At 36.6% G+C, this 24,697-nt stretch overlaps 1 protein-coding gene across 2 annotated transcripts in view; it reads left to right on the top strand.

The window, feature by feature from the left end:
- Positions 1-23,265, top strand: part of CIP2A (cellular inhibitor of PP2A) — a 47,750-nt gene extending 24,485 nt beyond the window's left edge. The window contains exons 18-21 of one of the 2 annotated variants that reach the window (XM_060098766.1): positions 878-991; positions 1,243-1,325; positions 2,063-2,202; positions 23,095-23,265. In XM_060098766.1, coding sequence (XP_059954749.1) covers positions 878-991; positions 1,243-1,325; positions 2,063-2,202; positions 23,095-23,136 — 379 coding nt within the window. In that variant the 3' untranslated portion in view covers positions 23,137-23,265. Of the gene's footprint in view, positions 1-877; positions 992-1,242; positions 1,326-2,062; positions 2,203-3,258; positions 3,631-23,094 lie in introns of those variants that run through there. The other variant, XM_060098765.1, reaches the window with a different exon arrangement.
- The last annotated feature ends 1,432 nt before the right edge of the window (positions 23,266-24,697 follow it).

Raw genomic sequence — 24,697 nt, 5'->3', positions numbered from 1 at the left:
CAGTGGTCCAAGAGAAAATGGGCTTTCTAGGACCTGCTTATGTTCCAGACAGTGATTGAGGGGTGGGCCCAGAAGTAAAACTCCAGCCTTGAGGGGCCAGGTGAGTAACAAATAAATGAAGCTGGCTGGGGAAGGTCATTTGTAATGGTAGGAATATCTAAAGGCATTCAAATTCAGAATTTTAAAAACTCTGTGTGGGACAAGTAAAACACTTTACTGGCCACATTTGGCCAGTGCCACCAGTTTGTTTGTCTTTGTAGTTAGAGGCATGAAGAGAACATTTTATGCTTAAGATAGTTAGGTGTCAAAGTATTACTTTGGAAAGAATTCTTTTATGTGGTTACCTTGCAGGTAAAAATAAGCAGGACTATAAGATGCAGAGCTATAGAGGCAAGAGAAATTTAGAATCCTCAACTACTTAATTCATTAATTTGACATTTTTACTTAAACATATATTATGCCCAAGAGGCCAGTGATGAAAGGTGCAAGTTTAATTTTTTTTGAAGACGTCATCCTTTTATAGAAGTTGTTTCAGTTTCTGGATTTAACTATAAAGATAGAGGCACGTATTTTATAGCAAATTATGTAATGCAACGTTGTCTGTAAATGAAGCACTTTATCCGTAAATATGAAGTTAAAGCCCCACGTTTCCACTTCATAGTAATTTTTACCTCCTCAGTCAGCCAAAACATATCTTTATTATCTTTTAGAGTTAAACTAACTCTGTTTATGTCCCGTTTGTTCATGCAACATTCCTCCTCTTCCCTGCATTATATGCAATTTGATCAGAAGAAATGGTAAGGAAGACCCTGAGTTTCTTTTCTCCATCATATGTGTTCCTCCATCAAAATATCACCTCATCTCCTTGTCTTTTCAGGAATGAAACTGCTGAGAAGAAGAACAAAGATTTACAGGTCACGTGTGATTCTCTAAATAAACAAATTGAGAGTGTGAAAAAGCTGAATGAGTCACTCAAGCAACAAAATGAAAAGTAAAATCTCTAGTTCTTTATTCTAATTATTTTGGATTTTTCAAAAACAAAATGATTCCCTGTATATAGAACATTGCTTTTTATAGATAAAATTAATGGAATTATTACTTATTGTAGATATAAAGTGCATATTTGGCAGAAGTTGAGGGTGATTACCATTCTTTGGAATTTCCTCTTAAAATACTTGTTGGGGAGAAAAAGAAATGATATGATTCACTGATGTTTTCTTCTGTATTGTTTTATAACTTCAGAACTATTGCCCATCTAATAGAGAAAGAAGAACAGAGAAAAGAAGTACAGAACCAACTGGTAGACAGAGAATGTAAGCTAGCAAGTAAGTAGCTTATTTAACAAATTGTCTATATTTTAACATATCTTGTGTTGGAAGAAAATCAAAGCATGAGTGGTTTTTTGTTTGCTGTTTCATTATTTTCTACTTCTCTCATTTTTTTAAACCTTAAATCACATCTTAAACAGCTCTCCTTTTCTTGCCATAACATTTTACAAAGTAGTTTAGTTAGATTGATCAAATTGAAAAAGCAATACATTTTTTTGAAATCTAGGAGTTATAGGAAATGATTTCCCTTTTTAAAAATAAAAATGTTTTAAAGAATGTAACAGCAGGTGGCAGTGCTAGGTAACTTTTAGTTACTAGCTTCTTAATGGTAGTAGTTCTGAAATGATCCACAAAAACATTTTTGTTCTAACTCACTTGACTTAGAGCACCGACATCTACCTATATAATTTTTCATAGTTTTCTCTTGCCCTTTCTTTTCTAACCCTTAACTCTGAGGATTGTCCTTCCTCTCATTACTATATATTGTGTTTAGAACAGAGGAAGAGGGAAAGACATGGAGATTTGGCATTTTCTGTAGAATACTGGCATAGGAGAAGAGTTTCATGGTGTTTTTTTATTCATCAAGTACTGTATAACTTTTATTTCTAGCAAGATGTTCTTTCTAGTTGTCTCTTTTTTGTTCTTATATAACATAATGGCTTCTAAACCTTTTCAGGGTAATGTCAGTATAGGACCTTTGAGTACAAAGCTGACTGTTTGTTTGTTTTTTTAAGACCTGGCACAAAAAATAAAAGTACAAGAAGAAAAGATTGAAGTCTTACAAAGAGAAATGGAAGATAAAGAAGAAGCCATTGGTGTCCTTAGAAAAGAATTAAATAGAACAGATCAAATAAGAAAAGAATTGAGCATTAAGGTAAGAATCTGTTGCATTCTCATTTGCAGTAAAATGAAAAAGTCTTGTTTTGTGAAAAAGGTGAATTTGGATAAATTAATGTTCTGTTTCTTTAGTAATTTTGCTTAGAAGATAATATTAGAATCTCAAAGTGATTTGACAATTGTTTGTTATGAGGGCTCTCACAGTGTGAAAACTTGTATTTCCTAAAATTATTACACATTAATTAAATGTATACTGTGTTACAGCACTTGCTGCTTTAAAGGGGGCAAAGGATACAGAAAGGGGTTCCCAGTTCTTAATGTCACATACAGGTAGCTACCTGTATAAATGTATATAGCTGCATCTCTCTACTTATAGGTATGGTGATAATAATAATCGTAGTTCGTATTTGTTTAGAACTTAATAGTTTACAAAGGACTCTTTGAAATGTTTTTCTTAATCTTCCTCCCTTTAACAAATATATTAATATACAAGTATTAATAAATATTTTCATCCTACAAATGAAACGGAATCTTGGGTTAAGTTACTTGCTCAGGGTTAGTCACATAGCTAAGTGAAACACTAGACTTATATATTCTAAGGTCATTGCTCTTTCTACATTATCATGATTGCTTGAGTGTGGTAGCCATGAATAGTGCTTTCTGGACCATCTAGCATCAGGAAGATGAGAACAGACCAAGAATAAAAAGACTGAACAACTACAGAGAATAAGTGACAGAAGAGGCATAAAATTTAATGCCACATTTACAGATATCCTGGTTCTGCCTTAATGTGTTTATCTTAATAGTAATTCTAAATAATAATATGTAGTATTTTCTGCAAAAGCCCAACTGCTAGCATTGACTTAAAAAGACAAATTGAACGTGTCTCCCCAATTTGTATTATATTGTTTATCAACTATTGACCTTAAACTTACCATATAATTGTTAACTAAAATATAATACATATCGTAATGTACCTTTTGATATGGTTGTCTTACAAATAAAAACTAAGGACATCTTAAAGCATGTTTCTGTGAAAACATGCTAAGTTTTTTGTTTCCTTCAATTTCTCTCCCCCATGCCCCTTTTTTAGGCTTCCTCCCTAGAAGTTCAGAAGGCTCAGTTAGAAGGTCGTTTGGAAGAGAAAGAGTCCCTGGTGAAACTTCAGCAAGAGGAGTTGAACAAACACTCTCATATGATAGCAATGATCCACAGTTTAAGTGGTGGGAAAATAAGTCCAGAAACTGTGAATCTCAGTATATAGATATTATGTATTTATCTACTGGGAAGGTGGGGTAAAAAAGGTAATTTGTGACTCCAAAACAAGAGCAAATTATCATCTAATTATTAATTTAGTAAAGAACCTGATCTGATACATGTTTTTATTTGGTCTTAAAGTTTTACTTCTTGTTTCTGGATTTTATTGCTTAAAGCTTTCTTTGGTTTTTACTTCAGAATATTCTTCTTAGCCTCCATTATTGTTTTTTCTAAGGTGTTTTCTTTTTCCTTAGTTGCTTTCCACTCTCTTCTGCTTGTTTAATTTATTCTCATTTGTGATTAGATTTTTAAAATCAGATGTCAGTGAATTTATTTTTCCTTCTACTTTTATTGAGATATGATTGACACACAGTACTGTATGAGTTTAAGGTATACAACATAATAATTTGACTTACATACATTATGGAATGGTGACCACAGTAGGTTTAGTGAACATCCATCATCTGATAGAAACAACATCAAAGAAATAGAAAAAAAGTTTTTTTCCCTTGTGATGAGAACTCTTAGGATTTATTCCCTTAACAACTTTCATATATGAGGTAAAGAAAGCAGTGTTAATTATCTTTATCATGTTGTACATCTCTAGTACTTTGTCTTGTAACTGGAAATGTGTACCTTTTGATCACTTTCATCTGATTCCCCCTTCATCCCCACTCAATGAATCTAAAATAACTTTATTACTGCATTGAAAATGTAGTAAGATACATGGTATAAGTTCTAAATTTTTTAAACATGCAGTGAATATTTGCAGAAATAATGTATAAAAGTTAGAAAATAGCTGATATATTGTGACTATATTGTTTGTCACATAAAAAACTGTAGTAACTTACACAATTATCAATATTTATGAATTTCTTATGATTTACATACAGATAACTTGGATTCTACCTTTGCCACGTATTCAGAAATTTATTATTTGTTGTTAATTCTGATGTGAATTTCATTTGATATATTGTCTTTCATTTACATAGTTTTTAATTAGGCTGTTTAATTTTAAAGCATGACTTAAATGTCCTTATTTATGTATTTCTTTGATACAAGGGAATTTTTCAGTACTCTTCATTTGAATCAGATGTTCTAAGAAGAGTTTAAGAAGAGTTTTTATATTAAAAATTTTGGTTGATTTTATTGCTATGCTATTACAACCACTGATTTTACTTGGTATTTTCTTCACTATTTTTATCTCTGTTTGACTTAGGTAACTTAGATTTACTTCTATTTTTCAACCATAGTATATCTGAATTTATATTTAGAAAATATATTTTTATAATTCACTAATTACATTAAATAATATCAGACTAATAGTTCTGTATATTTGTATACATTTTGTACAGTTCTGCAAATTTTTTAAAAAGCATTGTGTTGTGTAACACATTTTAAATTGCTACTCTTTCCATAAGGGGTACATTCTGTTTCTTTTTGAAACTGCATGCGTTTTCAATTTAATATGAAAAAAAAATGTTGAAATGGATAGATATGACTGAAGAACAAAAGGCCCTGTAAGATAAAAACCAAAAAATTCTATAAAATAAATACATAAATGAACCAAAGAGTTCTAGGGAAAATCAAGCTAACTTTACAGTTTAGACATCTCAAGACACTGAGCCTAGACAAGGGCTGCCCAGTTGAACTTTTCGTGGTGATGGAAATGTTCTGTATCTACACTGTCCAGTACCATAGCCTTTAGCCACATGCGGCTGCTGAGCACTTAAAATGTGTCTAGTGCAGTGGAATAATTGAATTTTTAATTTTATTTAATTTTAACTTTAATTGCCATCCTACTGGACAGTGCAGATCTAGCCATTCTTGCAAGTATGCATTTGTTTAAGCCACTCAGTTTGCCTATTCTTAAAGACCAATATAGGCAGAGACTCCATATGTTTTTCAGCCTTTCTTTAATACAGCAGTTTTAATCTGTTACTCTCTTCTCCCTGAAGAAGAAAAGCCATATTTCAAAGGTGAGTACTAATTGTCATCCATCTTCACTTCTCTTTTTCCATAGTCTTTCTGTCTCTCATAGCATCTTTCATATTGTTCCTGTTGTGTTGTTTTTCTTAACCTTAGTATGTTGGCTACTTTTTTTTTTTTTTTTTGCTTTTTGGTCCTGTGTACCTCAGATCAGAAAAACAAGTGTGCATGTGTAAATGTGTGTATTTTTTCTTCTTTTGTAAAAAATTTTATTTTAAGCAAGTTTGAGTCACTACCATTGTCAGAGTTTTACAAATGAATTCTATAAAGAGTTTGAATCCAAGTGTACATTAACACACTTCCTTATACTGTTTAAACTTGCTTCTTGAACAAATAGAGTTTCCATGGCTGATTGGAGTTATACTAAACTGTCATCTATTTAATGTCAGGGCAGAAAAAAAATGCTCATTAAAACTTAATGCTGTGTTTTGGGGGAAAATTGTCAGATTAGTGCCCTTTTAGTTTTCTTTATTATATGTTGCAAAAACTAGTTATTTATGTAAAGGATATAGTGAGGTTCTATCTTGAGTTAGGACTGTTACTTAAATGAAAATGTAACTGAATTTCAACTTCTACTTGAGCCTCATTCTTATATGTTATAGGTACCTCTAATCAAGGTATAGTCACTGAAATACATAACCCTATTTTACTTTGATATTTTTCTTTTCCTCTTTTCAAATAGTTATGAATCATATTTACTGCTTTGCTTTTGACTTGCCTATTGTTGGATAAAACACATGTCCTGTGTATGACTTAATTCCTTTGCAGAAATCAGCACACATTTTCTGTAAAGGGCCAAGTAGTAAATATTTTAGGTTTCCTGAGACATACGGTCTCTCTTACAACTACTTAACTCTGCAATTGTAGCATGAAAGTAGCCGTCCACAGTATGTAAATAAATGGGCATGGCTGTGTTCTGATAAAATTTTATTTATAAAAGCAGTTGAAACTTTGCTATTAAATGTTATATCTTACTGATTAATTTGACCCTTTTATCATTAAGAAATGTATCACTTTATCTTTAGTAATCTTTGTCTTCCCATCTATTTTATTTGATATTAATATAGCCTTTTTATGTTTTCTGTTGGCCTGGTATATCTTTTTTTTTTATCAACTTTTAATCTGTGTCTTATAAAATGCATGACTTGTAGACAGTATATAGTTGGGTCTTGCTTTTTTACCTGTTTTGACAAGTAAGTCCTTAACTTTCACAGTCCACTTGGAGTTAATATTGTACTACTTAACATAAAATGTAGAGACCTGACCACTATGTGGATTCTCTTATCCTCATCCTTTATTTCTGTGGTTGACATGTATAATAATATAATGTATATATACATTATTGACCCCCAAAACAGTGTTGTGGTTTTTGCTTTAAACAAGTATATAGAAATACTCTGGCTTTCAACATCATAATATATTTACCTACCTGCACACAATAAGACACACAAAGTAGTGCCTTCAATGTAGCATTACTATTTTTCCTTCTGGAAATAATAACTTGTGGGAAGATACTGCAAATATCCTGTTTCTTCCAACTTTTGCCTACTAGTTTTAGTGGCCATTGATGATTCTCGCTTGAATCAGTTATTACTCAGATGGTTGCCAAGTGGTTATTTTCTTTTACTTTTTTAATAGGAGACTATTGAACATTTTGTTGTTTGTTTTTTTTTCTATTTTTTTTATTAGTTTCTGCTTTATAACAAAGTGAATCAGTCATACATATACATCTGTTCCCACATCCCCTCCCTCATGCATCTCCCTCCCTCCCACCCTCCCCATCCCTCCCCTCCAGGCAGTCACAAAGCACCGAGCTGATCTCCCTGTGCTCTGCGGCTGCTTCCCACTATCTGTCTACCCTACGTTAGGTAGTGTATATATGTCCATGCCTCTCTTTCGCTTTGTCACAGCTTACCCTTCCCCCTCCCCATATCCTCAAGTCCATTCTCAAGTAGGTCTGTGTCTTCATTCCCGTTTTACCCCTAGGTTCTTCATGACATTTTTTTTCTTATATTCCATATATATGTGTTAGCATACGGTATTTGTCTTTCTCTTTCTGACTTACTTCACTCTGTATGACAGACTCTAGGTCTATCCACCTCATTACAAATAGCTCAGTTTCGTTTCTTTTTATGGCTGAGTAATATTCCATTGTATATATGTGCCACATCTTCTTTATCCATTCATCCGATGATGGACACTTAGGTTGTTTCCAGCTCCGGGCTATTGTGAATAGAGCTGCAATGAACATTTTGGTACATGTCTCTTTTTGAATTATGGTTTTCTCAGGGTATATGCCTAGTAGTGGGATTGATGGATCATATGGTAGTTCTATTTTTAGTTTTTTAAGGAACCTCCATACTGTTCTCCATAGTGGCTGTACCAATTCACATTCCCACCAGCAGTGCAAGAGTGTTCCCTTTTCTCCACACCCTCTCCAGCATTTATTGTTTCTAGATTTCTTGATGATGGCCATTCTGACTGGTGTGAGATGATATCTCATTGTAGTTTTGATTTGCATTTCTCTAATGATTAATGATGTTGAGCATTCTTTCATGTGTTTGTTGGCAGTCTGTATATCTTCTTTGGAGAAATGCCTATTTAGGTCTTCTGCCCATTTTTGGATTGGGTTGTTTGTTTTTTTGCTATTGAGCTGCATGAGCTGTTTATAAATTTTGGAGATTAATCCTTTGTCAGTTGCTTCATTTGCAAATATTTTCTCCCATTCTGAGGGTTGTCTTTTGGTCTTGTTTATGGTTTCCTTTGCAGCGCAAAAGCTTTGAAGTTTCATTAGGTCCCATGTGTTTATCTTTGTTTTTATTTCCATTTCTCTAGGAGGTGGGTCCAAAAGGATCTTGCTGTGATTTATGTCATAGAGTGTTCTACCTATGTTTTCCTCTAAGAGTTTGATAATTTCTGGCCTTACATTTAAGTCTTTAATCCATTTTGAGCTTATTTTTGTGTATGGTGTTAGGGAATGATCTAATCTCATACTTTTACATGTCCCTGTCCAGTTTTCCCAGCACCACTTATTGAAGAGGCTGTCCTTTCTCCACTGTACATTCCTGCCTCCTTTATCAAAGATAAGTTGGCCATATGTGCGTGGGTTTATCTCTGGGCTTTCTATCCTGATCCACTGATCTATCTTTCTGTTTTTATGCCAGTACCACACTGTCTTAATTACTGTAGCTTTGTAGTATAGTCTGAAGTCAGGGAGCCTGATTCCTCCAGCTCCTTTTTTCGTTCTCAAGATTGCTTTGGCTATTCGGGGTCTTTTGTTTTTCCAAACAAATTTTGAAATTTTTTGTTCTAGTTCTGTGAAAAATGCCAGTGGTAGTTTGATAGGGATTGCATTGAATCTGTAGATTGCTTTGGGTAGTAGAGTCATTTTCACAATATTGATTCTTCCAATCCAGGAGCATGGTATATCTCTCCATCTGTTTGTATCATCTTTAATTTCTTTCATCAGTGTCTTATAATTTTCTGCATACAGGTCTTTTGTCTCCTTAGGTAGGTTTATTCCTAGATATTTTATTCTTTTTGTTGCAATGGTAAATGGGAGTGTTTTCTTGATTTCATTTTCAGATTTTTCATCATTAGTGTACAGGAATGCCAGAGATTTCTGTACATTAATTTTGTAACCTGCTACTTTACCAAATTCATTGGTTAGCTCTAGTAGTTTTTCGGTAGCATCTTTAGGATTCTCTGTGTATAGTATCATGTCATCTGCAAACAATGACAGCTTTACTTCTTCTTTTCCGATTTGGATTCCTTTTATTTCCTTTTCTTCTCTGATTGCTGTGGCTAAAACTTCCAAAACTATGTTGAATAAGAGTGGTGAGAGTGGGCAGCCTTGTCTTGTTCCTGATCTTAGTGGAAATGGTTTCAGTTTTTCACCATTGAGGACAATGTTGGCTGTGGGTTTGTCATATATGGCCTTTATTATGTTGAGGAAAGATCCCTCTATGCCTACTTTCTGCAGGATTTTTATCATAAATGGGTGTTGAATTTTGTCGAAAGCTTTCTCTGCATCTATTGAGATGATCATATGGTTTTTCTCCTTCAACTTGTTAATATGGTGTATCACATTGATTGATTTGCGTATATTGAAGAATCCTTGCATTCCTGGAATAAACCCCACTTGATCATGGTGTATGATCCTTTTAATGTGCTGTTGGATTCTATTTGCTAGTATTTTGTTGAGGATTTTTGCATCTATGTTCATCAGTGATATTGGCCTGTAGTTTTCTTTCTTTGTGACATCCTTGTCTGGTTTTGGTATCAAGGTGATGGTGGCCTCGTAGAATGAGTTTGGGAGTGTTCCTTCCTCTGAAATTATTTGGAAGATTTTGAGAAGGATGGGTGTTAGCTCTTCTCTAAATGTTTGATAGAATTCGCCTGTGAAGCCATCTGGTCCTGGGCTTTTGTTTGATGGAAGATTTTTAATCACAGTTTCAATTTCAGTGCTTGTGATTGGTCTATTCATATTTTCTATTTCTTCCTGAGTCAGTCTTGGCAGGTTGTGCATTTCTAAGAATTTGTCCATTTCTTCCAGGTTGTCCATTTTATTGGCATAGAGTTGCTTGTAGTAATCTCTCATGATCTTTTGTATTTCTGCAGTGTCAGTTGTTACTTCTCCTTTTTCATTTCTAATTCTATTGATTTGAGTCTTCTCCCTTCTTTTCTTGATGAGTCTGGCTAATGGTTTGTCAATTTTGTTTATCTTCTCAAAGAACCAGCTTTTAGTTTGGTTGATCTTTGCTATCGTTTCCTTCATTTCTTTTTCATTTATTTCTGATCTGATCTTTATGATTTCTTTCCTTCTGCTAGCTTTGGGGGTTTTTTGTTCTTCTTTCTCTAATTGCTTTAGGTGCAGGGTCAGGTTGTTTACTCGAAATGTTTCCTGTTTCTTAAGGTGGGATTGTATTGCTATAAACTTCCCCCTTAGAACTGCTTTTGCTGCATCCCATAGGTTTTGGGTTGTCGTGTCTCCATTGTCATTTGTTTCTAGGTATTTTTTAATTTCCTCTTTGATTTCTTCAGTGATCACTTCGTTATTGAGTAGTGTATTGTTTAGCCTCCATGTGTTTGTATTTTTTACAGATCTTTTCCTGTAATTGATGTCTAGTCTCATAGCATTGTGGTCGGAAAAGATACTTGATACAATTTCAATTTTCTTAAATTTACCAAGGCTTGATTTGTGACCCAAGATATGATCTATCCTGGAGAATGTTCCATGAGCACTTGAGAAAAATGTGTATTCTGTTGTTTTTGGATGAAATGTCCTATAAATATCAACTAAGTCCATCTTGTTTAATGTATCATTTAAAGCTTGTGTTTCCTTATTTATTTTCATTTTGGACGATCTGTCCATTGGTGAAAGTGGGGTGTTAAAGTCCCCTACTATGATTGTGTTACTGTCGATTTCCCCTTTTATGGCTGTTAGTATTTGCCTTATGTATTGAGGTGCTCCTATGTTAGGTGCATAAATATTTACAATTGTTATATCTTCTTCTTGGATCGATCCCTTGATCATTATGTAGTGTCCTTCTTTGTCTCTTCTAATAGTCTTTATTTTAAAGTCTATTTTGTCTGATATAGGAATTGCTACTCCAGCTTTCTTTTGATTTCCATTTGCATGGAATATCTTTTTCCATCCCCTTACTTTCAATCTGTATGTGTCTTTAGGTCTGAAGTGGGTCTCTTGTAGACAGCATATATATGGGTTTTGGTTTTGTATCCATTCAGCCACTCTGTGTCTTTTGGTGGGAGCATTTAGTCCATTTACATTTAAGGTAATTATTGATATGTATGTTCCTATTCCCATTTCCTTAATTGCTTTGGGTTCGTTATTGTAGGTATATTCCTTCTGTTGTGTTTCTTGCCTAGAGAAGTTCCTTTAGCATTTGTTGTAAAGCTGGTTTGGTGGTGCTGAACTCTCTCAGCTTTTGCTTGTCTGTAAAGGTTTTAATTTCTCCATCAAATCTGAATGAGATCCTTGCTGGGTAGAGTAATCTTGGCTGCAGGTTTCTCTCCTTCATCACTTTAATTATGTCCTGCCACTCCCTTCTGGCTTGTAGAGTTTCTGCTGCGAGATCAGCTGTTAACCTGATGGGGATTCCCTTGTGTGTTATTTGTTGTTTTTCCCTTGCTGCTTTTAATATGATTTCTTTGTGTTTAATTTTTGACAGTTTGATTAATATGTGTCTTGGTGTATTTCTCCTTGGATTTATTCTGTATGGGACTCTCTGTGCCTCCTGGACTTGATTAACTATTTCCTTTCCCATATTGGGGAAGTTTTCAACTATAATCTCTTCAAATATTTTCTCAGTCCCTTTCTTTTTCTCTTCTTCTTCTGGCACCCCTATAATTCGAATGTTGGTGCGTTTAATGTTGTCCCAGAGGTCTCTGAGACTGTCCTCTGTTATTTTCATTCTTTTTTCTTTATTTTGCTCTGCATCAGTTATTTCCACTATTTTATCTTCCACCTCCCTTATCCGTTCTTCTGCCTCAGTTATTCTGCTATTGATCCCATCTAGAGTATTTTTTATTTCATGTATTGTGTTTTTAATCGATGCTTGATTCATCTTTAGTTCTTCTAGGTCCTTGTTAACTGTTTCTTGCATTTTGTCTATTCTATTTCCAAGATTTTGGATCATCTTTACCATCATTATTCTGAATTCTTTTTCAGGTAGACTGCCTATTACCTCTTCATTTGTTAGGTCTGGTAGGTTTTTATCTTGCTCCTTCACCTGCTGTGTGTTTTTCTGTCTTCTCATTTTGCTTATGTTACTGTGTTTGGGGTCTCCTTTTTGCAGGCTGCAGATTCGTAGTTCCCGTTGTTTTTCATGTCTGACCCCAGTGGCTAAGGTTGTTTCAGTAGGTTGTGTAGGCTTCCTGGTGGGGGGGACTAATGCCTGTGTTCTGGTGGTTGAGGCTCGATCTTGTCTTTCTGGTGGACAGGTCCACGTCTGGTGGTGTGTTTTGGGGTGCCTATGGCCTTATTATGTTTTTAGGTAGCTTCTCTGCTAATGGGTGGGGTTGTGTTCCTGCCTTGCTAGTTGCTTGGCATAGGGTGACCAGCACTGTAGCTTGCTGGTCGTTGACTGAAGCTGGGTGCTGGTGTTGGGATGGAGATCTCTGGGAGATTTTCGCTGCTTGATATTATGTGGAGCTGGGAGGTCTCTTGTGGACCCGTGTCCTGAAGTTGGCTCTCCCACTTCAGAGGCACAGCACTGGCTCCTGGCTGCAGCACCAAGAGCCTTTCATCCACCCGGCTCAGAATAACAGGGAGAAAAAGCAGAAAGAAAGAATTAGTAGAAGAAAGAAAGAGAGAGGGAAAGAAAGGAAGAAGGGAAGAAAGGAAGGAAGGAAGAAAGAAAGGAGGGAGGGAGTGAGGAAGGATGGAAAGAAAGAAGGAAAGAAAGGAGGGAGGGAGGGAGCAATGAGAGCAAAAGGAAGAGTGAATGGAAGAAGGGAGGGAGGGAGGGAGGAAGGAAAGAAAGAAAGAAAGACAGGAGGGAGGGAGGGAGGAAGGAAAGAAAAAGAAAGTGGAAAGAAGAAGGGTGGGAGGGAGGGAGGAAAGAAAAAGAAGGAAAGGAAGAGCGGAGGGAGGGAGGAAGGGAAGGTAGGAAAAAAAGAAAGAGCAGGTAAAGTAAAATAGAATAAAGTATGAAATATAGTAGCGTTATTAAAATTAGAAAGTAATTATTGAAAAAAAAAAAAACGGACCGATAGAACCCTGGGACATATGGTGGAAGCAAAGCTATACAGAGAGAATCTTACACAGAAGATTACACATACACATTCACAAAAAGAGAGCAGGGGGAAAAATCAAAAATCTTGCTCTCCAAGCCCACCTCCTCAATTTGGGATAATTCGTTGTAAAAAGAGGAAAAGGGCAAGAAGTCTGAAATCTTGCTCTCTAAGTCCACCTCCTTACTTTGGAATAATTCGTTGTAAAAAGAGGAAAAGGGGGGAAAGTCTTAAATCTTGTCCTCAAGGTCCACTTCCTCAATTTGGGATGATTCGCTGTCCATTCATGCACTCCACAGACGCAGGGCACATCAAATGGACCGTGGAGCTTTAATCCGCTGCCTCCGAGGCTGCACAGAGAGATTTCCCTGACTCTGCTCTCACAGCTCCCGGGTCTCAGCCTTGGACCTGGCCCCGTCTCTGTGCGTAGGTCGCCGGAGGGCGTCCGTTCTTCGCTCAGACAGGACGGGTTTAAAGGAGCCGCTGATTCGGGGGCTCTGGCTCACTCATGCAGAGGGGAGGGAGGGGCGCGCAGTGTGGGGCGGGCCTGCGGCGGCAGAGGCCAGCGTGACGTTGCAGCAGCCCGTGGCGCTCCGTGCGCTTTCCCGGGAAAGCCGTCCCCGGGTCTCGGGACCCCGGCAGTGGCGGGGTGCACAGGTCCCCCGGAAGGCGGGGCGGACAGTGACCCGCGCTCGCACACAGGCCCCGCGGCTGCGGCGGCGGCGGGCGGCGGCAGGCGTTGGCGGTGGCGGGCGGCGGGCGGCGGCGGGCGGCGGGCGGCGGGCGGCGGCGGCGGCGGCGGCGGCCCACGCCCGTCTCCGAGGTCCACGCCTTACCCGCGGCTCGCGCCTGTCTCCGGCGCTTCCCTAAGCAGCCCTTTTAATGCCCTCTCCTCGCACACCAGGAAACAAAAGTGAAAGTGAAAAAAGACTCTTGCCTCTTCAGCAACTCCAGACCCTTTCCCCGGACTCCTTCCGGGCTAGCCGTGGTGCACTAACCCCTTCAGGCTCTCTTCCTGCCGCCAGCCCCAGTCCTCTCCCTGCGCTCCGACTGAAAGCCGATACCCAAGCCTCAGCTCCCAGCCCCGCCCGCCACGGCGGCCGAGCAGACAAGCCTCTCGGGCTGGTGTGTGCCTGAGGGCACCGATCCTCTGTGCCGGAATCTCTCCACTTTGCCCTCCACACCCCTGTTGCTGTGCTCTCCTCCGCTACTCCGAAGCTTTCCCCCTCCGCCACCTGCAGTCTCCGCCCGCGAAGGGGCTTGTAGTGTGTAGAAACCTTCCCTCCTTCATGGCTCCCTCCCACTGGTGCAGGTCCCGTCCCTATCCTATTGTCTCTGTTTATTCTTTTTTTCTTTTGCCCTACCCAGGTATGTGGGGAGTTTCTTGCCTTTTAGGGGGTCTGAGGTCTTCTGTCAGCGTTCAGTAGGTTTTCTGTAGGAGTTGTTCCACGTGTAGATGAATTTCTGATGTATTTGTGGGGAGGAAGGTGATCTCCGCGTCTTACTCTTCCGCCATCTTCCTCCGGGCTCCGAACATTTTGTTAATACTATGATATACTGGGCATAACAGCCTAAACTGCATTATCTGTTGCATCATTGACAAAATACAGTGCTTACAGTTTTACAATTAATAGAGTACTTTTTTGTTTGCATATTCTCATAAGCCAAGAATTTTGAGGTTTGCTTTCTGTAATTTGAGAAAATAAATAATATGTATGTTAAGCATATTGAATATTTTTTTTAAACCATAGAGCCCTTTTGATATTATCTTCCTTCCCAAGCTCCCTAATTTGACAATTGCTCATTTAGTTTGTAAGATTCTGTTTGTTTCAGTCACTTGGCCTTGGCTCTCTCAATGATCTCCAAAAAATATTAAATGCATGTTACCTGTAATGATAAATATTTTGAGTTAAGAAACTGATTGTATATTTTTAGCATTCACTGAGTTTACACTCAAAATAATAAATTTTAAAGAAATAATTAAGATGAACAAAAAAATATGAACTATGCCTTTAAAAGGTAGATGGTTTATTTTATTTTTATAATACCGATAATGAGCCTGATAAGTACTTGAAATCCCATGCCTCTGTAATCCATAAGTTGAGAGGAAGCATTGTAAAAATTTAAAAAGCATGGGTTCTTTGAGATGCACGTGTCCTATCTGGTCTTCTCAGGAACACTTATCTCTGCCGTCTTTTTAAAGGCAAATTTTAAAAAGATGGTAAAGTAATTTAGAACTTGACTTGTCAAGGATAAATAGAAATCTTAAGTGTCTTCTGTAAACACTAGTAAAAAGGGTTTAGCCATCCAGGTAGGTGACCTTGATTTGTTCCATCTGCTAGAAGCCCAATTTGAATCCAACCCCTTGTAACTGATGGCTTTTATGTTGTACCTGACTGAGGGCTGAAATTTTGAATGGGAACTTTGAGGCCTCTGTGTTTGTTGTGTGTTCATATGTACCTATATGTGTGTTGTAGGTGTATGATATTGCCAAAAATGAATTCATAAGAGAGCTCTATTTAATTGGCATTAAAAAAAATTAAATGCTTATATAAATACTCAGAAATAAAAAACAATCTGGCCAGAATGAATTTTCAGGTTCATGTCATCTGGAAACTGATAGCTGGCATTGAAGTTGGCTTAAGCTTGTTGGTTTGATTAATATAGACATGTTTCTAGAGTCATCAACGTTAAACATAATACTTCTGTTGTACCTAGGTTTATTAGAGGTCAAATAAGACCTTATTCTATCTGTTACAAATTTGTTAACAGGAAAGGTAACTCAATGTGAAAAAACTTAAGAAAAGTAAGATACGTGTTTTTAGTAAAATAAGTTGTGAAGGATGAAAAACACCGAAAAGAGTTATGCATGATCAGGATTTTGTAAGGTTGGATTTGAATTTAGTTGGTAAATGGATTTTGTTAGGAATGGGCTAGAACAAGACTGGATTTGGTTTCTCCCTCCGAAGTATTCTTGAAATGCTTCTTTTGACAACAGATTATGTGAGTTTCTTTGACTTTAAGTGACTTGTATTTGCTTTTGAGCTCTTTTGTAACTTTGGTTAAGAAATAAGTATTGTCTCACAGTGACCTATGATCCTATTTGACTAAGTGTTTTAAAACTTTTTGAAAAACTTCCCAAATACCAAATTTTAATTGTTTCTTTTGATTTCCAGCTAACTTTGGGGTACTTTAGAGGGCCCCTAAGGTATGTTAAAGAGAAATATTTAACTAGGCTTATTTGGTATGTTAAATGTAATCAGTCCTAATTCTGGTTATTGTAACCAAGTTTCTTTATCGATTACACTGTAATCAGATGTTTTACCATGGCTTTTAAGTCTTTTGTCATTCATAGATATTTTTGTACTCTGAAGCTGTTACAAAAAGTGCTTCATCATCAAGGAGATTCATAGAAAGGCTACAGAAACAGTTTTTCCACACCAAGATGATAGCTATGCGAGGATTCCAGACTATACCAACTTAAAACAAGGAGGTTTCCTGCCCCTGGGGCCCCTAGATCAGGCATCCAGAGATTTTTACTCCCTGACAGGCAGGGTCAATGCTCCTACTCAGCCTTGAAGCAGTTACAGAAGACAGACCATCGCCCTTCTGCTTCCCATAAGAATATGGGAGTAAAATCTCTGAGGGGGGAATGAAACAGGAGGGGAGGAGGCAGGGCACAACTTTTGAAAGAATGACACAGCCCAAGGATACAACATAAACTGATTAGAACCAAATGGATCCAGATGGCAGACAAGTAGACTTCCACTAGACCTTGAACCTCAATATACACTCACATCAGCAAGCTAAATGACACACCCACAGGCGCCATGACAGTTCCAAGACTGACCATAAGGATCAAAAAGTGGGTGGCGGCCCAATTCCTGGAAATCCCTGCCCCTTCCTAAAATAGAATACTCCTCCCACTCATTAGCCTATGAAATTACCCACTCCTATAAAATCTGACAACCCCATACCCTGGTGCCTTTCTCACCTGAGAGGGTCCACACTCTGTGGAGTGTGTTTCTAAATAAATCCACTTCTTAACTAAAAAAAAAAAAGGGGTTCCTTTCAATCTGCAATTTACTTTGAAATCTTATACAGTCTTACTCTGCTTAGCATTTTGTAGCTAATTGACTTTCCTCCTGTCATACAAAGAGACCTATTTTGTTTATGCTTGTGTTTATCTAAGCATTTCAAAAATACCCTAGAGAAAACAATTATCATCATGAATGAAGAAGTACCTTAATTCTCAGAACCCAGCTTTTTTGCACATTGAGCCACAAATAGCCCTTCATAAAGAAACTAAATATGAAAAGAAGTATCTTTCCTCCCAACTAAATGCACTTTTTTCGTTATCTAATTCCTCAAGGACCCAGCATTTATATGGTTTTTTTTGGTTTTTTTAAAAATTTATATTCTTGAAGTATAGTTGATTTACAATGTTGTATTAGTTTCTGGTATACAGCAAAATGATTTAGTTATATATATTCTTTTTCAGATTCTTTTGCATTATAGGTTATTACAAGATACTGAATATAGTTCCCTATGTTATACAGTAGGACCTTGTTTATCTAGTTTATATATAGTGGTTTGTATCTGTTAATCCCAAACTCCTAATTTATCCCTCCCCACCTTCCCCTTTGGTAACCATAAGTTTTTCTATGTCTGTAAGTCTGTTACTGTTTTGTAAATAAGTCCGTTTGTATCATATTTTAGATTCCATATATGATATCATATATTTGTCTTTCTCTTACTGACTTCACTTAGTATGATAATCTCTAGGCCATCCATGTTGCTGTAAATGGCATTATTTATTTACTTTTTATGGCTGAGTAGTATTCCATTGTGTGTATGTGTGTGTGTACCACATTTTCTTTATCCATTCATCTGTCAAAGGACATTTAGGTTGCTTGGCTATTGTAAAACATTGGGATGCATGTATCTTTTCAAATTAGAGTTTTCTCTGGATATATGTCCAGGGGGAGATTGCTAGATCATAGGGTGACTATTTTTAGTTCTTTAAGGAACCTCCATACTGTTCTCCATAGTGGCTGCACCAATTTACATTCCCACCAACAGTGTAGGAGGGTTCCTTTTTCTTCACATCCTCTCTGGCATTTATTATTTGTGGACTTTTTAATGATGGCCATTCTGACCAGTGTGAGGTGATGGCTCGTAGTTTTGATTTGCATTTCTCTGATAATTAGTGATGTTGAGCATCTTTTCATGTGCCTGTTAGCTATCTTTATGTCTACTTTAGAGAAATGCCCATTTAGCTCTTCTGCCTATTTTTTGATTGGATTGTTTGGTTTTTTTGTTACTGAGTTGTATGAGCTGTTTGTATAGTTTGGAAATTAAGCCCTTGTTTGGTCACATCATTTGCAAATATTTTCTCCCATTCTGTGAGTTGTTTTTTTTTTGTTTTGTTCATGGTTTCCTTTGCTGTGCAAAGCTTATAAGTTTTACTAGGTTCCATTTGTTTATTTTCGGTTTTATTTCTTTTGCCTTACAAGACTGAGCTAAGAAAACATTGCTACAGTTTATGTCAGAGAATGTTTTGCCTATGTTCTCTTCTAGGAGTTTTGTGGTGTCCTATCTTATATTTAAGCCTTTAAGCCATTATGAGTTTATTTTTGTGTATGGTGTGAGGGTGTGTTCTAACTTTATTGATTTACATGCACCTGTCCAATTTTCCCAACACCACTTACTGAAGAGACTTGTCTTTTCCCCATTGTATATTCTTGCCTCCTCTTTCAGAAGATTAATTGACCATAGGTGTGTGGGTTTATTTCTGGACTTTCTATTCTGTTGCACTGATCTGTGTTTGTGCCAATACCACACTTTTGATTATTGTAACTTTGTAGTGTTGTTTGAAGGCTGGGAGGGTTATGCCTCCAGCTTTATTCTTTTTCCTCAGGTTTACTTTGGCAATTCTGGGTCTTTTGTGATTCCATATAAATTTTAGGGTTATTTGTTCTAGTTCTGTGAAAAACGTTATAGGTAGTTTGATAGGGATTTCATTAAATCTAGATTGTTTTGGGTAGTATAGCCATTTTAAAGATACTAATTCTTCCAATCCAAGAGCATGGGATATCTTTCCATTTCTTTAAATCATCTTCAGTTTCCTTTATCAATGTATTGTTCTCAGCATATAAGTCTTTCACCTCCTTGGCCAGACTTCTTTAGTGCAAAGAAACGCAACAGATTTGTGTATGTTAATCTTGTATCCTGTTACCTTGCTGAATATGTTTATCAGTTCTAGTTTTTGTGTGGAGTCTTTAGGGTTTTCTGTATATAGTATCATGTCATCTGCATATAATGACAATTTTATCTCTTCCCTTCTAATTTGGATACCACAGAGGGTTTTTTTTTTTTTTTTTTTTTTTTCTTTTTGCGGTATGTGGGCCTCTCACTGTTGTGGCCTCTCCCGTTGCGGAGCACAGGCTCCGGATGCGCAGGCCCAGCGGCCATGGCTCACGGGCCCAGCCGCTCCGCGGCATATGGGATCCTCCCAGACCGGGGCACGAACCCGTATCCCCTGCATCGGCAGGCGGACTCTCAACCACTTGCGCCACCAGGGAGGCCCCAACAGAGGGTTTTTTATGTAAAGTCTAGCCAGTGCTGAATGAGAGAATGACATTTTCAAAGTCAAAGTAGGTTGAGTTACAGTTTCATTATGTTATTAGAAACTAATTTTTCACTAAGGAGCTGAGCATTTGGCAGGGATTTAGTAGTGAAAACGATTCTGCCTCTCTGTTAACATAATCTACACTCTTATTCCAAGAGTTATATTTCACCTCACTTATTTCAAAGAGCCAAAAGATAACAACATATTAGAGTAGCCTTATTCTTTTCACAAACTTCAAATAAAAAGGCTTATGATCAGCCCTTAGAAAAGACAACACTGTTCATGTTCAGTTAAGCAGGGTTTTTCTTTACCCAAAAGTAAAGACTAGTATTAACTACTACAAATTAATTTATATAAAGCACACAGTTAATCAGCATGTTAGAGCTCTGGATTCTTAAAGAACAGTGAGCCCAGGCCTCATGTGTTTCACAAAGATATTTAAACTTTATATTGCATTTTCAGAAAAAAGACCACATGATTCAAACACAAACTGATATGTGATTTAAAAAAACATGTATTATGGGCAATTTCACTTCTGGGAATTTATCTTAAGGAAATAAGGCTGTGCACTAAGATTTAGGTACAGTAATATTCATTACAGCACTGTTTATTGTGGCACAAAATTGGAAGCAATCCATGTATACAGTTAGAGGAGTAAAGTACATTCATTCAATAGAATAATGTGTTGCCTTTCAAAAAAAAAAGATTGAAATGTATAAGTGCATGGAAAGAGATTCCTGTTGTGTTAAGTGCAAAAAGCAGGAAACCAAACTATTTGTAAACAAGGATTCATTTATCTGCCTATCTTTAGGATATAAATATATGTATATCTTTAGGTGCATATAAATATGTGTACATATACATATTATAAATGATGAAGTGGTTGCCTCTGACTAATGAAATTGTTTGAATTTGTTTATTTACATTCTAAAATTTTAAAATATATTTAACTTTTTAAAACCACGTTTCAACACATGAGTTTTATAACCGCATCTAAATTTAACTTTTGGCTCTATGTAAAGAAAGTTTCATCAATAAAATGAGGATAATACATACTTCATAGTATTGTTATATTTTTTAAAAAACAAAAATAAAGGGCGTGGCTTTTAGTAGTTTCTCAATAAGTGTTTATCTAAACCCTTTTGGAAGAATGGAATAGAAACCTATATTTCCTTTGTCCATGGTTTCTTTATTTCTCTGCAAACCTATAGCCAATTATAGAAAGTAAAATTAATGGTAGAGATTCTGCATTTTCAAAAGTAGTGCAGGGTGGTGAGGTTAGTACTAGGAGTTAAATCAATTCAAAGTATTCTTGTCTACGCCTAGGGGTAACATTTTATTGACTAAAGTTAGTCTACTTGCTTTCCTAATTAATTTACTTCTATGAGCAGTGTTAAGTAAGCATTTTTCTCTTAGAAAGAATTATCCTTCATACTTTAAATCAGCCTTCTCTTGGGTGTCATAGCCTTCTCCAACTGACGCACATATTTACAAAATTTATTATGAAGTTGCACATTGTTATTTTATTTCCTGGAAGAGAGTATGAGGGAAAGACACAGTTGAGAAAAGTTTGCCAAACTTTAATCACAAAACAATATGTCTAGGATTTGGATCCTGTTATATTCCTAGCTCTTTTGGTAGATTTATGGACGCTAAAAGCAAACAACTTTAAAAAGATACTTGGCTACTTAAGGCACATATTTGTAACAGCCTCATTGATTTTCCACTTAATATAGAGTTTGCTTATTCTCTGTTAATATTTCTATTTAGAAATGTCATTTTCATGTTCTCCTCTTTCAAAAAGTCCAAAAATGTTTAGGGCCATGTATTCCAAAGTAAAGATTTATACATTTGTGTTTACAGAGATAATGAAAATATAAAACTTTAGTTGTAATATCAAGGAAGAGTTAAAGAATATTGGAAATCTATATAGAATCAAGAAGAGAGATACTGTAACGTGGTAAGAGATGTTTGAAACTGGCTGTGTAAAAATACCAAGAGAATAAGCAAGGTCACCCTGAACCATTTAGTCTGAGTGGCATTTCACGCAAATACCCTTGAGGTTAGACTGATTGAAGCCATGACTTGAATTGCTGCTATCTTTGAGCTGCTGATCTCAGAGACTCGAGGTATTGATGTTGTGGATGGATCCAAGTAGTCAAATGTCTCATTTGCTATGATGCCTGCGTGGGTAGTTAACTTCTGATCATTCTGCTAATATTTCCAGGGGCTGTGTTTCTTTGTAAGGTTAGTTCAGTGATTACATATTAATCAAATGTATTTATGTTCTTTTTGGATCTGTTCCATTCTGTGGACAATAGTAGCACCTTAATTTTAACAACTGTGAGATTCTCTATTTGGGGAAGGGGTGGGGGATAGGAATAGATTATATAAACACAGGGTGCAAAATTCAAATTTTAAGATACATGAGCTTTTCAGTTTCAGCTTCAACATGTAAAGCTTGGAAGCTGTCTCTTCTACAGTCACAACAAGAAAAAACTGAACAAACTGAAAAATCAATGGCTTTTTTAGATCCTTTGGAGAATTGAGGTCACAGGACTAACCACCACCTCAAAAACAGGAGAGACAAATGAATACAGAAAATATAGATCAACCTACCTGCAGCAAAAGCATGGTGGGAAGCCTTAAATAATAACTTTGGTAATTGCAAGCGGCTGTGTGAACTAGCTTGAGAGTTATAAACTTCTGGGAACCATCATGCTTTTACACTTTACTGAGTTTTACCTCTGGGAGCCCCACCAGGTTCTCACAGAGGAAACTTCCCCATGTTTGGCCTGGAGGAGAGGGAAAATAACCCTTTTGAAATAAGCCCAGAACATTCTCCATAACAAAGTCCTATCAGACAAGGAAAAAACTGAAGCCTTATCAGGCTTGGAGGAAAGGTAATTACCTAACTCCTGTCCATTTTAGCCTTCAAGTCTCATCTAAGGGAGAAAAAATGCTGAGAAGCACTTGTAAAGGTTACAGCCCAGGGACACAGGACCACTCAATGAGAGTGGTCATTGCTACTGATCTCATTAATATGAAAAGGATAGTAAAGGAATATTATGAGCATCTATCTGTCTACAAATTTAATGACTTAGATGAAATGGACCAATTTTGTGAGAGAAGCTACTAAAATACACACAAGAAGAAATGGATACTCTGAATAGGACTGTATCTATTAAATCAATAATTACTAACCTTCCAAAACAGCATCAGGCCAAGGTGGTTTCACTGGTGAATTCTACCAAATATTTGAGAGAAATGATACAATTTTTCTACAATCTCTTCCAGAAAATAGAAGCATATCATTCTGTGAAGCCATCATTACCCTAATACCAAAACCAGACAAACACTACAAGAAGACCAATATCTCATGAACCAAAGATATAGTCATGCCTTGGAGATATTGCAGATTCAGTTCCAGACCACTGCGAATAAAGAAAAGATCTCAATAAAGTGAGTCACAAATTTTTTGGCTTCACAGTGCATGTAAAAGTTATGGCATATGTCTTAAAAAAAATGTACATTATTTAAAAATACAAAACAGAAAAACAATTACAATAGTAACATCAAACATCACCAAAACAAATATAATAATGGAAAAGTTTGAAAGACTGTGAGAATTATCAAGATATGATACAGACACGAAGTGAACAAATGCTGTTGGAAAAATAACTGATACACTTGCTCAACGCAGGGTTGCCACGAACCTTCAATTTGTAAAACATGCAGCATGTGGGAAGCGCAGTAAAGTGAAACACAAGAAAATGAGGTATGCCTGTACAAAAATCCTCAAAAAATTTAGCAAATTGAATCCAACGTTTGCAAAGAATTATAAGCCACAACCAAGATTTAATAGGTAAACTGTTACATCCATACAATGGAGTATTATTCAGCAATAGAAAGGAGCTGTCATGCCATGAAAAGACATGGAGGAAACTTAAATGCATATTGCTAAGTGAAAGGAGCCAGTCTGAAAAGCCTACATACTGTATCATTCTGTAAAAATTAATAAACAGGAATCTCAATTAAAATAGATTCAGGAGGCCAGAAGGGGGAGCTCTTACACCCTACAACATTAGCAGAGCCAACAGGAAAAAGAAAGACTTCCTCTTGTTTCCTGGCAACAACTCAACCAATGAAAAGCCATGGACTCTGTTTACTATAGCCCTCCCAAGTCCCTTTTCCCCTCTCTAAGAGTTCTTCCCTTACTGTGTGAGGACTTGGCACTTGGCTCACTAATGTTGCAAGCCCTAAATTGCAATTCTTTGTTGATCCCGAATCAAGTTTTGCTGGAGAAACAACTAGCAGTTTGTTTTAGATCAACAATTCTAACCACATGACATTCTGGAAAAGTAAAACCTAGCAACAGTAAAAACGGGTTGCCAGAGGTGGGGGTGAGAATAGCAGGAAGGATGGCTAAGTAGGTGGAGCTTAGGGTTTTTTTAGGGCAAAGAAACTATTTTGTATGATACTGTAATAGTGGATACATGACATTCATTTGTTAAAATCCATGGAACTCTGCAACACAAAGAGTGAACCTTAATGTAAACTAAACTATGGTTAATATTTCAGTATTGGTGCATCAGTTGTAATAAGTATATCAGACTAATGCAAGGTGTAAATAATAGGGGTCCCAAGAAGTGGGTAAGTAATAAAATTATATTATTTTAAAATGTTAAAAAAAAAAATACATGATGATAATTATTCCCTTTTACTCCTCTCTCTTAGCCATCTAGTTCTCCACAGAATCATTCACTAGTTACTGGTTTCTTTATATAGTCTTAAATAGAGGTACAATATATATGAACATGTATATGCATATACATGTTTTTGGTGGGTTACAGAAATGAAAACATTCTATACATATTGTTCTATACCTTCCCTTTCTCAA

This window comes from Mesoplodon densirostris, chromosome 5 (assembly GCF_025265405.1).
Source record: "Mesoplodon densirostris isolate mMesDen1 chromosome 5, mMesDen1 primary haplotype, whole genome shotgun sequence".
NCBI classification, from domain to species: domain Eukaryota; kingdom Metazoa; phylum Chordata; class Mammalia; order Artiodactyla; family Ziphiidae; genus Mesoplodon; species Mesoplodon densirostris.
The sequence above is the reverse complement of the archived record's forward strand: the minus strand, read 5'-3'. Positions and strand labels throughout refer to the sequence as shown.